The sequence below is a fragment of the Octopus bimaculoides genome, chromosome 2 (assembly GCF_001194135.2).
Source record: "Octopus bimaculoides isolate UCB-OBI-ISO-001 chromosome 2, ASM119413v2, whole genome shotgun sequence".
Taxonomy (NCBI): Eukaryota; Metazoa; Mollusca; class Cephalopoda; order Octopoda; family Octopodidae; genus Octopus; species Octopus bimaculoides.
The window spans coordinates 96,617,131-96,634,397 of NC_068982.1; the positions used below are offsets into that span (position 1 = coordinate 96,617,131).

General features: G+C 35.2%; 1 protein-coding gene across 3 annotated transcripts in view; it reads left to right on the forward strand.

Annotated features, from left to right (window-relative positions):
- The window catches only part of LOC106869104 (DNA-directed RNA polymerase III subunit RPC4), a 23,968-nt gene extending 14,086 nt beyond the window's left edge, over positions 1-9,882 (forward strand). For all 3 annotated transcript variants that reach the window (XM_014914643.2, XM_052978491.1, XM_014914642.2), the window contains exons 8-10: positions 2,156-2,304; positions 7,322-7,477; positions 9,391-9,882. In XM_014914643.2, the coding sequence (XP_014770129.1) occupies positions 2,156-2,304; positions 7,322-7,477; positions 9,391-9,504 (419 nt within the window). In that variant the 3' untranslated portion in view covers positions 9,505-9,882. The remainder of the gene's footprint in view (positions 1-2,155; positions 2,305-7,321; positions 7,478-9,390) is intronic.
- Positions 9,883-17,267: the final 7,385 nt, after the last annotated feature.

The following is a 17,267-nucleotide window of genomic DNA, read 5'->3' on the forward strand; positions in this document are numbered from 1 at the left end:
GTCCAATGAAGGAAGGAAGGTACACATAAGTGGACTGGCTGAGGCCTTAGATTTAGGTCTCACTCGGCTTGCTGGGTCTTCTCACACACAGCATATTTCCAATTGGCAGAGTTTCTACAGCTGGATGCCCTTCCTAACGCCGACCACTCGGAGAGTGTAGTGGGTGATATATATATATATATGTGTGTGTGTGTGTGTGTGTATGTTTGTGTGTCTGTGTTTGTCCCCCCAACATCGCTTGACAACCGATGGTGGTGTGTTTACATCCCCCGTAAATTAGCGGTTCGGCAAAAGAGACCAATAGAATAAGAATTAGGCTTCCAAAGAATAAGTTCTGGGGTTGATTTGCTCGACTAAAAGCGGTACTCCAGCATAACCACAGTCAAAAGACTGAAACAAGTAAAAAAGAAAAGAGTACCCATAATGAAAAAATACATGAAATAAAATGTGTAAAAGTTGACAATAGAAAAGCTTTATGTAGTTACTTGATCTTCTGGAAATGGTTACTAAATTTCCTCACTTTGTGCCCAACTATCTTAAAATAGGAGGGAGACATTAGGCAATTTAATCCTAGATAAGGAAAAAGATGGCTGGGTCAATGCTTTTATCATAGGTCTGCTCTGCAACAATATATTCAATATATGTTGCTGTGTCTAAGTGGGGTAATTCTGTGAAAAGCTTTTAATGTGTAGTGAATGAAGTCGTTCACCAGGTTAAATGTTTTACAGCTTTCTGAGTTGGAATTCTGTTTGAGTTAGATTTATTCTTACACATAGAAATGATATTCAGACTTACACACACACATTTAAACCTTGTCAGTGGATATGGTACACACATTCACATATCTATGTTAGAGAGTTCAGTCCAGCCCTCTGATGTTAGATCCTGTCAAATTGTCCAACCTATGCCAACAAGGAAACCTCATGTTAAACGATAATGATGATCATGAATGTTTGTTAATTTTGTCTTTAGTTTTCAATTAAAACAATAGAAATATTTTTTAAAGTCTAATTTCTCAAACAACCTTTTTTTTTACCCTGCTTCACAAAAAGTGAACAAATCATATTGCTTAGTTGTACTGACAAAAAATTAATTTTAGGCTCCACCTGAATCAGGTTATCATCATATACAAATTGTTTGCTACTATACTGATTACAAGGGAATGGCTCACACTCATAATTTAAAAGGAACTACAACATAGAGTGGGTGTATGCTCTCGCTGCCTTGACGGGCTGAATCATTAAAAAGCAGAGATTATGTTCATATGGGATGGATGGAATTTGTTGAAGTGGATTTTCTATGTCCAGTTGCCTTTACTATTGTTAACCATCACCTGATTCCAAGCAAGGTAATTTTTTCCCCCCATGACCAGACATGTTTTCACGGAAGATTGAAACTGAAGGGTCCTGCTTGCATGACAGTGGTACTCATTTACAACTATTATGCAATGTCAAGGCAAAGCAACAGAAACACACATGCACACAAGTAAGCACAAAAATGCAAAACAAGGTTGAAAAAATTAGTACTCGAATACTGAAAATAGAGTAATATGCTTTTTATTAAAGCTGAAAAAAATTTTCACAAACTGTTACTCAGTGTTTCGCATTACTGTTTGTCAGACAGTCTAATCACAATTGTCCGATGAACAGTAACATGTAACTCTGAGTAATAGTTTGTGATGATTTTTTTTTTACTTTAATAAAATATATACATACACAATAGGCTTCTTTCAGTCCACCAAATCCACTCACAAGGGTTTAATCCACTTGGGACTATGGTAAAAGATGTCATGCAGTATGACTGAACCAAAACCAAGTGGTTAGGAAGCAAACTTCTTACCACACAGCCACACCTATAAGGTTAATATGATTACATACCTGGATCTGCAGGCGTCATGTATGCATCCTTATTGGTTGACTGTAATTAACAACAGATTGAAAAGAAAATGTGTTCCCAATCTACTATTGTATACAGTTAATTATAAAGTTGATTGCATGAATCCTTTAGGTTTAGATTCTATTTGCTTTGCATATTATAAACATAGATGTCAGTATAAATATATTAGCAAATTCTTTATTCAATACTGTAAATGTTTTCTACTAAAATCTACAGGTTACTATGTTACTATATAAACTTCTACTAATTCTTACTTTAGAACATGGAGAGCTGCTATTCCTTCAATTACCAGATGTGTTACCAGGAGTTCCACCCAACCTAGAAGATATGCTTAATGTAAAAATGGAACCTGGATTACAAGCATCTGACCAAAACAAAACCAACTCACAAAGTACATCTGAAGAAGAAGTATGTTGTTTGCTTTTATTTTATTTTCATTTTGTTAATTGATCAGGGTAAAGACAATACACTTGAGGTTTGCAAATCACTCTCAGATTGGTGAGTTGAATGTAGTGGCTATCTGCAAGAAAAATGAATGTTGAGAGAATTTTAGAAGAATGTAACTGTTGAGAGAATAACAGTGAAATATTTAGATCTTGGGAATAAAACATATTAGGCATGAAATCAAGTAGAGTTGGGTGCATCAATTGGGTTTGGTTAGAAAGTGTATAAACTTGCTTAAAGCCAAAGTCATTGTAGTTGGAGTAATAGAGACAGTTTGGGAAAACAGCACATGTAGCAAGTAGAGTCTGTAGTATATGGGGGATTGTCAATCAGCAGTTGGCTTTCTTTTGATTATAGTCAACATTTATGAGTATAGAAGTAGCACTATTCCATATATGTAAACAGTACTTTAATGTGGACTTTATTTGAGTTTTGTAAGTGGATCATCACAAAGTCATGAAGTATTTTTTATTCTTGAAAAGAAAGTCTTATGTTCAGAATTCAGTTTTGGCTGTGTTATACATGATGTTGCCATGAGAGGTCATCAGAGATTGTAAGGCCTAGCACTTGTATTAACTGTGAATGCAGCAGCAATCATGAAATGTTCAAGTGCCCTCAATATGTTATGAGGTTTAGATGGACAACATACAACAGTCAAACTTTGTAACCAAAGTAAGGTGATATACTTTGTTGGGGGCACCATTTAATGTCCATTTTCCATGCTGGTATGGGTTGAATGGTTTGGCAGAAGCTAGCAAGTTATGGCTGGATGCCTTTCCATTAGTTATGGATTTCCAATGAGTCAATTACTAGATCATTACATTTGCAATGGCAAGATTGTCTATGCAACGGGTGGAATAAATATCGCAAAAGAAGCAATTTATTAGTTTTCTTGTTGATGTTTGTATCTTTTGTGGATTTACTTTACTGAAAGACGCACATATATGATGGGTTTCAACACAGATTTTGTCTCCCAATACCACTCACAAGGTTGTTGTAGAAGGCACTTCCTCAAGGTGCTGTGCAGTGGAATCGGACCCAGAACTATATGGCTGCAAAGTGAACACAGCCATCATTTGAACTGTTAATGTAAACACTTGAAGTACCATTAAACTACATGACCACTGTTGCTCTAAGTGTTTACAGGTAAGTGATTGTTCCTACAACCTTTAGAAGAATTAGGGATTTAGCTGTAGTGTCTAATTCCAATAATACAGTTAGATCCATCTCTTCTCCAATAGTCCATGGAAGGGTTTTGTCTGATACTGCAGAGTAATGAAGTACTTATCAGTTATTAGGAGCACCCATTATTTACAACAATGAGCTGAGTCTGACAGTGGCTCCTATTTATAGCAGGACAAATGAACCAGTGAGAAATGTCTTTACTTGAGACACAGACTGATAACTATTAAACCTGAAGTTGTGTGAATAGAGGTGGATGTATGTGGGCGGGTGTGAATATAGATTTGTGTGTGTGTGTGTGTGTGTATGCAGTAGTCAGAGGATATCAGTTGCTGGAAGGTAGGAAGTCACTTCTAACAATCTGTATTTTTTTTCTTCAATTCACTATTAACATGTGTAATGTTTCCATGAATGCACAATAACCACTTATAATCATTATTGTTCATTAAATTTAAATCAACATTTTCTACTATGTTCCCTGTGTACCACTTTTTTTTTTTTCAATTCAGTTGTGTTCTCATTATTAATTTTATTATTACTATGAAAGCAATAGAGCATCTACTTAATATATAACAGCATTTAGTTTCATTCCTCTATGTGCTGAGTTCAAATCCTACCTGAATTTGTTGTAACTTTTTTATCTATTTAGGGTCAATAAAATAAAAATCAGTCATGTACTAGAACTGATTTAATCAACTTAGACCAACTCCCTATATATATGTGGCCTCGTTTAAGAAATTATTATTTCTCTTGTTGTTTCTTGTAAAAAATTTTATCTATAAAGCAGAACATATTGATTTTGAATATAGGCATATGAACTTAGACAATTATATTGAGTGTCATAATGACTGGTACATATTTTATTGATCTCAGAAAGATGAAAAGTAAGTCAACCTCTGCAGGATTTGAAATAAGAATATAAAGGGTTTCAACAAAATACTGCAAAACATTCTGTCTGATGTTCTGCCAATTCTTTATATAAATAATCTATATGGGTTCATCATCATCATTTTTTAATGCCTTTTTTCCATCCTGGCATGGGTTAGACTATCTTATTAATATCTTCTAAGATGAAATTTTGCTTCTTTGCATAGTTGATTTAGCATAAATGGTTTTCAGAATCCAAACACAACCTCTCTATATTCATTAGTTTTACTTCTTCCCTATGCAGTTTTATGAGGGGTGTTCATTAAAGATTTCCCCTTACCCACTTCCCAAGGACTGAGATAAATGAAACTTGGCATGATTATTAGTCTTTCTCTACATAGCCACCACCAATGACGACACACTTCTCCCATCACTTTATGCTGCTGTGAAGACTTCATCTGTAGAAGTTAACAGATTGTGTCTGGAGCCAAGACTTTTACTTTGGAAATAAGTTCATCATCGTCTGAAAAGTGCTTCCCCTTCAAGAAAGACTTCATAGTTGGAAAGAGGTGGAGGTTAGATGGTGCAAGGTTGGGAGGATAAGGGGGATGAGGAAATATTTCATAGCCTCAGGAGTGTGCTTTCATCTGGGCAACATGTGCATTGTGAACTGGGGCATTGTCTTGGAGAAGGCAGACTTCCTTGGTCAGCATGCCACACCTCTCTTCTTTGATGGCATACCGCAATTTCTGTGGTGCCCTTTGCTAGAAAATCCATTATCACTACTCTGTGCTGGTCCCAAAAGACTGTTGCCTGCTGAGGGTTGGACACAAGCCTTCTTTGGAGGTGGTGAATTATCATGCTTCCTTCCATTGCTTTGACTGGACTTTAGTCTCAGGATCATAGTGATGGACCCATGTTTCATCCCGTGTGATAAGTCTGCCGAAAAAGTCCTTGTTTTCTTGGCACATTGCCAAAAGAGCCTGGGAGCAATTAACTCACACCTGCTTCTGTAAAGGTGTGAGCATCTGGGGAATCCATCAGGCAGATAACTTCTGCATGTGCAAATGATCACGAGTGATTTTTTTTTCCATGGCTCCTACACTTATCTTCACTCCTTGGGTCGGTTATGTGGCAATCCTCCAAAATGGAAGCTTCCACTTTATGGATGGTGTTGTCATCAGTGGCAGAATATGGTCATCCAGGAATAGGAGCAGTTTCCACTGATGTCCGACCACATTTGAACTGGCGATGCCAGTGCTTGACTATGTCGTATGATGGTGCATCATTACCAAAAACTTTCATCTCATTGAAAGTCTCTTTTGGTATATGACCTTTCAAGTATAAGAACCTGATCATTGATCTGCATATAACTGTCTCCATTATAACACCTTAATCCACTTCAGCAGCCATAAAAGGCAAACAAATACTAGTGGAAAGCTGCAATTTACAATGTGACATGTAGAGACATGTATGATTATACCTGTACAAGTTCTGTTATCTGCAATAACTGGAATTGGGCCAGGAAATTTTTAATAAACACCCCTTGTACACTACAAGAAATTACTTTCTAGTAGTCCATCTTGTTCTGACCAAGCTGGTGCAAGGATCATCAGTGCATTGTTGTGTATTTTTACTGAATTATTTCCAGTAAATATTTTTTATTTAGGGAACCTGTGGAAGAGGTTGGCCCAGGAAGACCTGGGATGAGGTGGTGAGGCACGACCTTTGAACATTGGGCCTCACCTAGGCGATGACTTCTGACCGAGACCTTTGGAAATATGCTGTGCGTGAGAAGACTTGGCAAGCCAAGTGAGACCTAAATCTAAGGCCTCAGCCAGTCCACTTATGCGTACCTTCCTTCATTGGACACTAAACTCCACTTGCGAAGACCTGTTGAGGCAAGTGAAATCGAAATCGAGTTAAATTCGACGACTGGCACCCATGCCAACGTCGTCTCCTTCATTGGACACGAAACTCAGCTTGCGAAGACTTATTGGGGCAAGTGAAAGCGAAATTGTGATGGCACCTGTGCCCAGCATCGCCTTTCTGGCACTTATGCCCACGGCATGTATCAGGACTTTCGAGCGAGATCGTTGCCAGTGTTCCTGGACTGGCTCTTGTGTGGGTGGCACATAAAATACACCATTTTGAGCGTGGCCGTTGCCAGTTCTGCCTGACTGGCCTTCGTGCGGGTGGCACATAAAAGCACCCACTACACTGTGAGTGGTTGGCGTCATGAAGGGCATCCAGCTGTAGAAACTCTGCCAAATCAGATTGGAGCCTGGTGTAGCCATCTGGTTTCGCCAGTCCTCAGTCAAATCGTCCAACCCATGCTAGCATGGAAAGCAGACGTTAAACGACGACGATAAACGACAATGATGCCAGTTAGTTTAACTATAAATCAACAATGGATCTTGGTCTGCTAGAAATAGCAGTCAAATCTTCAAATCACATCCTATCAACTTCAGAAAAAAAAGGAGAACACAAGGGATAATACAGATCACCTTTTTATCATTTTTTTTTTTTTTTTTCTTTCCATGTACAGAGTATCTAAATATCTCCTTCTGTAGGTCTGCTTGAAAAAGGCTCACCTGGAGCTAAACAACAACACTTTTTTTTCTTTGTGCTATGTTCTTCTTTGCATTGTTTATTGTCACTCCATACAATCTGATTTCTTATCTTTTCTGGTTCTAAACACTGTTTCTTCTTTGATTTTCACAGAACAACATTCCTTTGTATTCTCTTTCCTTTTTGCAGTTATATATCTATATATCATTATCATTTAACATAACATTCTTACATTTGTTTCCTTCCATGATGCTGTTATTCTGTCTATATTCTTCCTTGTTCTGCTTAACCTTATTGGAGGCCAAAATTATTTCCCTATCCTAATATTTAAGTTTGTTTTTATTTTAAAAATTATTTTCAGGTGACTGTTCCCAAAAACCCAAATATTAGCTCATTAAAAGATTTTTCTGAAGGCTATGTTGGTAAACTTCAAACTCGGAAGTCTGGCAAGGTTCAGCTTCTGTTGGGTAATGTAACCCTGGATATATCGATGGGCACTCCTTGTGGTTTTCTTCAGGTAATGAGATTATTGATTGGATTTATTTACTATACTATTTACAAACACTATTATTTACAGTTAGTTTGGTTAGACTGATGATACTTCTCAATAAAAATCCATCCATCTTATCCATTTTCTCCACCCACTATTCCTGGGAAGATTGTTGGGGTAGAATTCTCAAGCATCTCCTCCATAGGATTCAGCTGTCATTACCCTTTCTGGCTGGATTCCCAATGCGATCAACTGAGACTATGGATATTATTCAACCAGCACATTCACCTCTAAGTCTCCTGTTGGTTGACTCAACTATCCTGCTGGTTGGCTTGGCTTCGGTTAGAATCACTTCTAAATATTCTGACAAACAAAGGCAGCAAGCTGGCAGAATCATTAGCATGCCAGAAAAAAATGCTTAGTGACATTTTGTCTGGCACATGTACTGAGTTCAAATTCTTTTTGTCTTTTAGGGTCAATAAATTAATCAACAGTCGAGCACTGGGGTTGACATAATTGACTTAATCCTTCCCTTGAAATTGCTGGTCTTGTGCCAAAATTTGAAACCAATATTGTGACAAAAAAAAAAAACTCCGAAAACATTTTATTTTTAGTTCCCTTTTTCTTCTAATAAACACTCATGCATTCATCATCATCATTTAACGTTCATTTTCCATGCTGGCATGGGTTAGATGGTTTGACCGGAACTGGTAAATTAATATTCTAGTTGAAACTTAATATACTACCGGTCTAATAACATACAGACATTTGATGATTGTTCCAGTTACCTGTAGTTTAATAATTCTTAATTTTTTTTTATAGCCATTTTATATACTTATATAAGAAGGGTTTTTTCCCCACAAATTAAAATTGTCATAATATTTTCAACTTATATGCATGCTTCTTATTACAAAACACAAAAGTATATTGAAATGTAATTTAATTTTTTTAAAGATTAATTTATAAATTCAGTTTTATAATTTTACACTAAGTACAGATTTAAAATACATAAGATGGTAAGCAGAATTAAGTACGTACATGGGAATTGAACCCATGCCCTTTAGTTGACTCCATGATGTGTTCACCAATGAGCATCTAGTTATCTATCTCTGTGGGATGATTTTAAACTGCACATCTTAAATTCACAAAACACTTGTCAGTCAGTAGCATAGCAAGAGTGTGTGCCTCCCAAGACAGCCTTTGACTTCCTACTCGATTAGGACACCAACCTTCCACTGGCTTATACTGCAGGCACAGAAGTGTCACCCTCATTAGAGTATTGCCTGGGAAAAACGACTCTCTCACTTTCACTCTCTAATTATACTACTGTTGTCAATTATACAATTGCTCTCTACTGCTAACATTAGTGTTAAAATCTACAGTACTTATATTTATAGATTGAGCTGTTGAAAACTAATCATCTTTATCCCAAACACTTGTAACAGGAAGTGAACCAACACTAGCTGCTAAGCCAACTTTTTAACAGTTTACTCAGTGTTATCATGCTTAATATGTGTAGTGAGAGGGAAAAAATGTAATTAATAGCATATATGTAATGAAACTCAATCAGTAGTATGAATTTAATAATTTTCACAAGTACATGTGAAAACTCTGGACATGTTTTGGTCCTATTAGACCTCCTTAGTGAAACATAACTTTTAACATACCTTCTAAATTAGCAATAAGAGAATCACGCTGATGTACAACCTGGAATCATGTGATTGGGAAGCAAGCTTCTTACCACACGGCCACACCTGCTTTTGTTCATTTTTTTTCTTTTGTGGTGTTTCAGTTGCTCTTTTATTATTGTTTATTGTGTAATGTTTTCATTTAAATTATCCAATATATATATATATATATATATATATATATATCACACACACATACACATACACACACACACATATATATATATATAAACCTTTCTTTTCTATTTACAGGACCTTGTATCAGTGAAAATTAATGGTGACAAAGGTGACCTCACAGTCCTTGGTCAGGTCAATCATAGGTTAATATGCACACCAAATTTTGATGGTTTAGTGAAGAGCAGTTAGTTGACCTATGATAATGTTTATAGGTCTATTATCCATGGATTTTCCCAAATTGGACTTTTCAAAACCTTATACTCCAGCTTATTTGAGTCTACGAACTAATATAAAGTTGTATTTAATATTTCCCTTACCTAAGTTGATGTAATGACATCCAAGAAAGCTGGCAGCAAACAACAAAACCAAACCATGATTATTGCTTACAGACATTTCACTACATTGTTTATGCTTTTGAGAAAAGCATAAATGTGACACACTCATTTTTCTTCACCCACTATATATTTAGGCTTTGTGCCTATGCAAAAAAAATCTGTATCAAATATTGTACTTTTTCAGTTTTGTTATTTTCTCCTATTTAAATTTGTAAAAAACAATTCATTCTTATATATTTTGTTACTTTTTCATTGTACTTGTTTTTCTATTCTTTTCATAAATCAGAAACTCATGTGAATGTAAATATTTGCTTGTTGTTGGCTTAGTGGTTAAATTCCTGAATTACTCAAAGGCCACAGGCTCAAACTTTGCTACATGACTGCAGTTTGGGGTAGGCAAAATGTTGATGCTAGTCACTCAGTCATCATACTGTGGAATTTGAAAACATTAGTGACAGCAGTCATTATATAGAAGTAATTGTTTGATGTATTACAAGTGAGGTTGTGTGACCAATGTAAGTAAGCTATAGTCTGTTTGGGCAGCAGGAATTATATACTCTGCCTTTGTGACTGAATTAGCTTGGCTTAGGGTGGTATATCCAGATTATCGGTGGCTAGGGACTTGAAGTTCATTAGTAGGGCATATCTTTTGTGGCAGCAATAAGATCATTCTTCCTATTTATTGATTGATACTTTGAGCTGGTGGAGTATGTGCAGTGTCTCACAAAGGCACCATTCAATGACATCACTAAACATTATACTGGTATGACAACTAATAACTTTAAAGGAAGATACACACAACACATGCACTTTCTCTGGTGTAGGAATAGAGAAAATTCCACTTTTTTGACTCACTTCATCAAGAGACTCTGGAACCATTGAAATGACTTCCTTAATATCAAAGGGAATATTATTAACAGGGTCCCTCCTTACTCAACTGGAGCTCATAATTGCCAACTCTATGGGAGTAAAATTAACAAGCAAACTTTTATATATGAGTGTGTATGTGTGTCAGTCTATTAAATACCAGACACAAAGTATTGGTCAACATGAGGCTACAGTAGAAAACGCTTATTCAAGGTGCTCAGAACTATATGGTTTGTAAAGCAAACATCTTAACCATACCTCAATGCTGTCATTACATTAGCTTCCCTGTGTCATTTCATTGCTACCTTTATTCTACTTCATTTGATATCTTTGTGTGGTAGTTTGCTTATATAAAGCTAACCAGAACCACACACCAGCATTCTACCACATTCAATATATGTACACATGCTACAAAGATATCAGTAGAGAAACATATCGTATTCAATTATAAGCATAGATCAAATAAGAAGGGATATTTATTACTACTGCTGAGACTATTTTAATAAATATAATTATATGATATTTTTGTGTGTTTTTAAATTAATGCTTTGCCATTAGACACATCATCATTTAACATCTATTTTCCATGCTAGCATGAGTTGGACAGCTTGACAGGATCTGGCAACCCTCAAGGCTGAGCCAAATTCCAGTTCTATAACCAGATGCCCTTCCTAATGCCAAATACTGGTAATGTTTCTTTTTTTCATAAATCATTTTTATTTATTATTCTTTTATTTGTTTCAATCATTTGACTGCAGCCATGCTGGAGCACCACCTTCAGTCAAACAAATTGACCCCAGGATTTATTCTTTATAAGCTTTGTACTTATCCTATCAGTCTCTTTTGCTGAACCACTATGTTATGGGGACGTAAACACACCAGCATTGGTTGTCAAGTGATGGTGGTGGGACAAACAGAGACACACAAACATACACACACATATATATATGATGGGCTTCTTTCAGTTTCCATCTACCAAATCCACTCACAAGGCTTTGATCGGCCTAAGGCTATAGTAGAAGACACTTACCCAAGGTGCCATGCAGTGGGACTGAATCCGGAACCATGTGGGTTGGTAAGCAAGCTACTTACCAGACAGTCACTCTTATGCGTTAGTAACTTAAAATTAAGGGGAACAGTGAAAGATTTGAATTTTTGCTAATTTGGTGGTAAAAGTTCAAATTCAGGTGAATAAAAGAAATTTTTGATCAAATTACTCCAACATTAAGAACAATGAAAGAAAAAAACGAGACACCTTATATTCCATTTATTTACAGATCTGCAGGAAAAAAAAACAAAATTTTATTCTCATATATTGCAATGATGAGTCCAAGTCTTTCTTTAGGTTTGTAGGTATTGTACTATGTATCATTCATTAGGTCTGTAAGTATTATATCTTATATCATGCTCAACCATTGCGTCTAAGCAGTTCTATTGTGAATATGCCTCAATGTTAAAAAATAAATCTTGAAATATGACATTATCATTATTATAGATAGATGCTTGATTTTTATTGCGTTTATGATTACTAGTTAACTTATGCTGTAAATCTGTTCTGGCTTCCCAATGCTATTTAGGTATAACCAGACACCTGCCAGTAACTGGGTTGTATATATTGATCAAGATACTTGCAGAAAATAAGATGTATAGATTCATATGGGACAAACTGCATTAAATGACAGAAAAAATAACTTTGGAACCATATGTTTGAAATCTGATATCATTTTTGTTGAGTTGATTAAACAACTGCCTCGTTTTTTGAAAACAGAAGTAACTAGAATAATGCTCTCTAACATCGTTATAATGCCAGAGATTTGGTAGTGGTAGGGAAGTGTGTTTGTGATGATCATACCCTTCACAAGGACATTACTGACATGTGAAATGAAGCAGATGCAAACAAAAGTAATAATAATAACAGTAGTTAGCATGATTTTCATTGAATGGCAACAGACCTTTTGGCATAAAACTGAAGCATTTTACGTCATTCATTAAAACAATATTGGAAATGCTGTTTTTAGAAAATGACTCAGAAGAATTGAGATAGAGGATAAACTATTTTATGATAGTCATTAGAGAAGTGAGTGGCAGAATTGTTATACCACTGGAAAAATACCTTGAAAAATTTATATTCCTTTATGTTTAGAGTTCAAATCTTGCTACGATCAGTTTTACATTTCATCATTCTGGGGTTAATAAAATAAAGTATCAGTCAAGTACTAGGGTTAGCTTACTTAACAATACTCACCCACAACAATCTGTGGCCTTGTACCTATGTTAGAAACTACTACTTCTACCATCATAAATATGACTGTTTCGAATCTCTGTTATTGATCAGCCATGAATATTCAAGTTGTTCTATTAAGACACTTCTGATCTCTTTCTGTCTAAATCTTATTTTCCTATACCTGATATATCATCATTAGAATATAATTCCATTATTTTTATAATTTTTTTTGTATTTAATACCTTATAGAATATCCGGTAGATCTTTTTTCCAATACTCATTGTTACTATCCTATTTCTCACAATCAATATTTTTCTTATATAAGTTTCATAGATATGAAGAAAGTTTCTTTGTAGTTATTTTATTTCATGTATGTTATATTTTTTAAGAAATAATTATTTATGCCATACAATCTTATTTCTCCTCTGCAAAGGAGCTCCTACATGTTTGGGTCACATAATCTATTACAAATAGTAGCAGCTAAATCTCCTTCATATTACATCTTATTATCTTAAAAAAATGACTTTTTAGATAATATAGTTATAGATACACTAGATCTGGAATACGGTCGTAGATATAGTATTTTTATTAATAAATTTGTATGATCAAGAATAACCTAAGCCTTAACAAAAATAGCAACTTGTGGCTATGTGCATATTTAAGAAATCAATAAAGCCTTCCTTTTTTCAAACCATTCAATCCTAGATTAATCCACATAAATTTTCTCTTTGATAATAACTGGAATCAGTTTTTTTCACAGCAAAAGTGAAATACGTAAAACTTCTCCATTATTTAAATGTGAAGATTATGACTTCAACTACAAGCTTTTTATACTCTTCTTGGGAAAAAAAAAATATTCATCACTCATAAGTTGTCTTCAGATTAGATACCTGGTCAAAATGCTTGCAAAAGCTGGGCTCTGTTGTAGTATTAAACTAGGTGACAGTTTGTCTGCCACACAGGGACCAGTACATTTGATGGGCTTCAACAGTTTTTGTCTCTACAATTGACCCAAAGCTAACGCAGAGAGAAGACACCAACACAAAGTACTGCACAACCACATGGTCCTAACTACATCCATTGTTATCATCAAACCTTAAAATTCTGCATGGTCAGTTTTGCCTTTCATCCATTCGGGGTTAGTAAAATAAGTACCAGTTAAACACTGGACTTGATATAATCGACTTACCCCACTCCCCTGGGTTGCTGGCCTTGTGCTAAAATCTGAAACTATAATTATCACCAAACCTGCAGTTCTCTAAAACTCTTTCACTCTTAGTAATTAATCTATAGATTGACCTCAATTGAAAGAGTCAACAAAAATCATTGGCAATGTCATCATTCCTCAAACTAAGGTGTAAAACTATGAAGGTTAGCAGATAACTAGTTGAAAAGTTATATAGAGAATAAGATACAAGGAACTATTCAACCAGGAGCTACAATAGAAGATACTTGCCTGGTGCTGTCTAGTGGCATCAAATATGGAACTCTATGGTTGCAAAATGAATTACTGAACTCCACACCAATGCCTTTGGCTATGAGTATAAATAGGTAATAAAATTGAGTGGACTCAACATATTAATCTAATTAAACTAAAAAGATGTTAAAAAAAGTTTCCTCCTAAATACTGGACTAAAATATAGTATTTTAGCTTGGGGAAAATGCAAGCAAATTTGTATTAAACTTGCCTCCAGAATTTCAGAAAATGACAAGATTGGTGCACAAAACATATTAGATTGAAACACTGACAAAGAAGTTTGGCATTTGAATACAAAGGACTTTTTTTTTTTAGCTTAAGTTCTCTTGAATTCATACATGATGAATTTGTTTTGATAAAACATTTAAGTCTATCTGAAATGCAGACCGTCTGACCACTAAACAGAAAAGGAATGTGTTAAGTGTTCCGTGTGTTTGTCATATAAAAAACAATCTTGCCACTGACACCTTCTCTCCAAAATATGGAATGAGTTAAGTAGAAATTGCATTATCAATTTCTATACAAGTTAATCTAATGAGTAGGGGTAGTGTCAATGACCTTTGCTAACCCTGAAGATAAAATGATAGTCTATTAATCAGCAAGTTATATTATTATTTCTCTGGAATCAGAGGAAACAGTTTATTGTTTACATCAGTAACAGCTTGTCAGTAGGAGACTAAGTGGGGAGTATAGACACCAAAATTGTTGGCCTTTTTCCTTCATTTGAGATTGAATAACTATTGTGTTATTTGGGCTGTGGATGCATATATAAATAAGAAATGGAAGTGATAGTGTTATGCAGGGATCAGGCTAAGAGAGAGAAGGTATAAAGTGAAGAAAGGAAGAAAATTATGCATTAGAGAGGGAAGATGGAAAGACACAACACTTCAAACAACAGAAAAAAGGTGAGGTGTTTGACAGGTAGCAGAGAGACAGAGTAACTACTGTTAAAAATAAATTATTTAAGGGTAACGATGCCCTTTTTATTGTAACAAAGTATTAATGAAAAGAAAAAGACATCGGAGGGACAATGCATACCCTGCACACAGATAAATTTTTTCACAAATTATAGTGTGGCTTACAATGCATTGCTTACATGCTTTTTAATTGAACTGGATTAATTATACCATTATAGGTATTTATACCCTGGTGAAATTAAGAAACCAACTCGTAAATAAATGAAACCCTCAAATCCATCAGTGTACACACACTCGTCTATGTGCAAAGGTACACCATGATCTATACACATGCAGACGAAGGTCAATTCATATGAAAAAGAAAGTGAACAAAATAATATGACCACTTGCTTATCAAGAAATTTGTCAGTGCAATTTTTTGTTTTAAGTGTTACCATTATAGGTATTTATGCTCCAGTGAAATTAAGAAATCAAGTCATAAATAAATGAAGCCCTTGAATCCATCACTGTACACACAGTCGCATATATATGTACGCATGTCTCCACCATGATCTATTCACACACACAGATAAGGGTCGATTCATATTAAAAAGAAAGTGAACAAAATAATATGACCTTGCGTATTGGGAAATTTGTAAGTTTGATTTAAAAAAAAATTTTTTAAAGATAATCAAACCAAATGTTCATCATTTCGAGCCATTCACCCAATGAGTATTTCTGCCAAATATTGTGAAAATCTGTTCAGTAATTTTGCAGACACACAGACAAAGATGAGTGATTACAATACCCTGCTTTTGCTTATGTGTGCAGGGTTAATGAGTCTTGTTTTGTGCCCTTGCAGATACACTAGTACTGGTATTACAATAAAAGGCACCCAGTATTCACTGTAAAGTGGTTGGTGATAGGAAGAACATTCAACCTTAGAAACCATACCAAAACAGACATCTGAAATAAGATATTGTCCTCCAACCTGTTGAATCATTCAGTCCATGCAATTATGGAAAGCAGATATAGACTGATGATGTATTTAAATAGAAATATAAGTACAGCATATTCAGCTTGTTTATTTCCACTGTAGCCAATTCTAGAACATTTGATCTTACATGAACAGCAAAGTAGAAATTATGATGGCCATCATACTGTACAGCATGCACACAACCAAATGCAGAATGATAGAGTATACAGTATAAGTATCAACTAGACTGCAGTAGAAAATGACATAGCTTAAAACATTCAACTTCCAACTTCTATGTTATGTTTGTGCAACCATAGCTTATCAAGCTTATAAAGCAAAAACATGTTTTATCAGATCTGTTCGAAAGTGCTTGTATATGCATAGCATCATTTAACATGCATATGTGCATGTAAAATTAAGTTTCTATAATACTGCTGACATTTTAATGTCTTCTTACAATTACAATCATGCTTTAAAAAGGAGTGATTTGTTTGAAGTTTATTAAAGTATATTGAAGTATACTGCTTGGATCTGCAGTATAGTAAATAAGCATTTCTCTTGATAGGCATAGGAGTGGCTGTGTGGTAAGTAGCTTGCTTACCAACCACATGGTTCAGTCCCACTGCGTGGCACCTTGGGCAAGTGTTTTCTACTATAGCCTCGGGGTGACCAAAACCTTGTGAGTGGATTTGGTAGACGGAAACTGAAAGAAGCCCGTCATATATATATATATATATATATGTATGTGTGTTTGTGTGTCTGTGTTTGTCACCCCACCATTGCTTGACAACCGATGCTGGTGTGTTTACGTCCCCGTAACTTAGCGGTTCAGCAAAAAGAGACCGAAAGAATAAGTACTAGGCTTACAAAGAATAAGTCCTGGTGTCGATTTTCTCGACTAAAGGCGGTGCTCCAGCATGGCCGCAGTCAAATGACTGAAACAAGTAAAAGAATAAAAGAGTAAGAGTATAAAAAAAAATCAAAAGAATGTAGTTAATTGTGACCTGTAACTTCTCGCATGTTTTATTGTCATAATAATCTCTTGCTTAGCAGCAAAAATTCTCATAATTTTCCTTAAATCCTCACATTTCACTCATCTTTCATGTTGTGTATACTTCAACTCCAAGTTGGACCATCTGTTGTTCTGCCTTGAAAGTTGCAGAATTATTCTACCAAT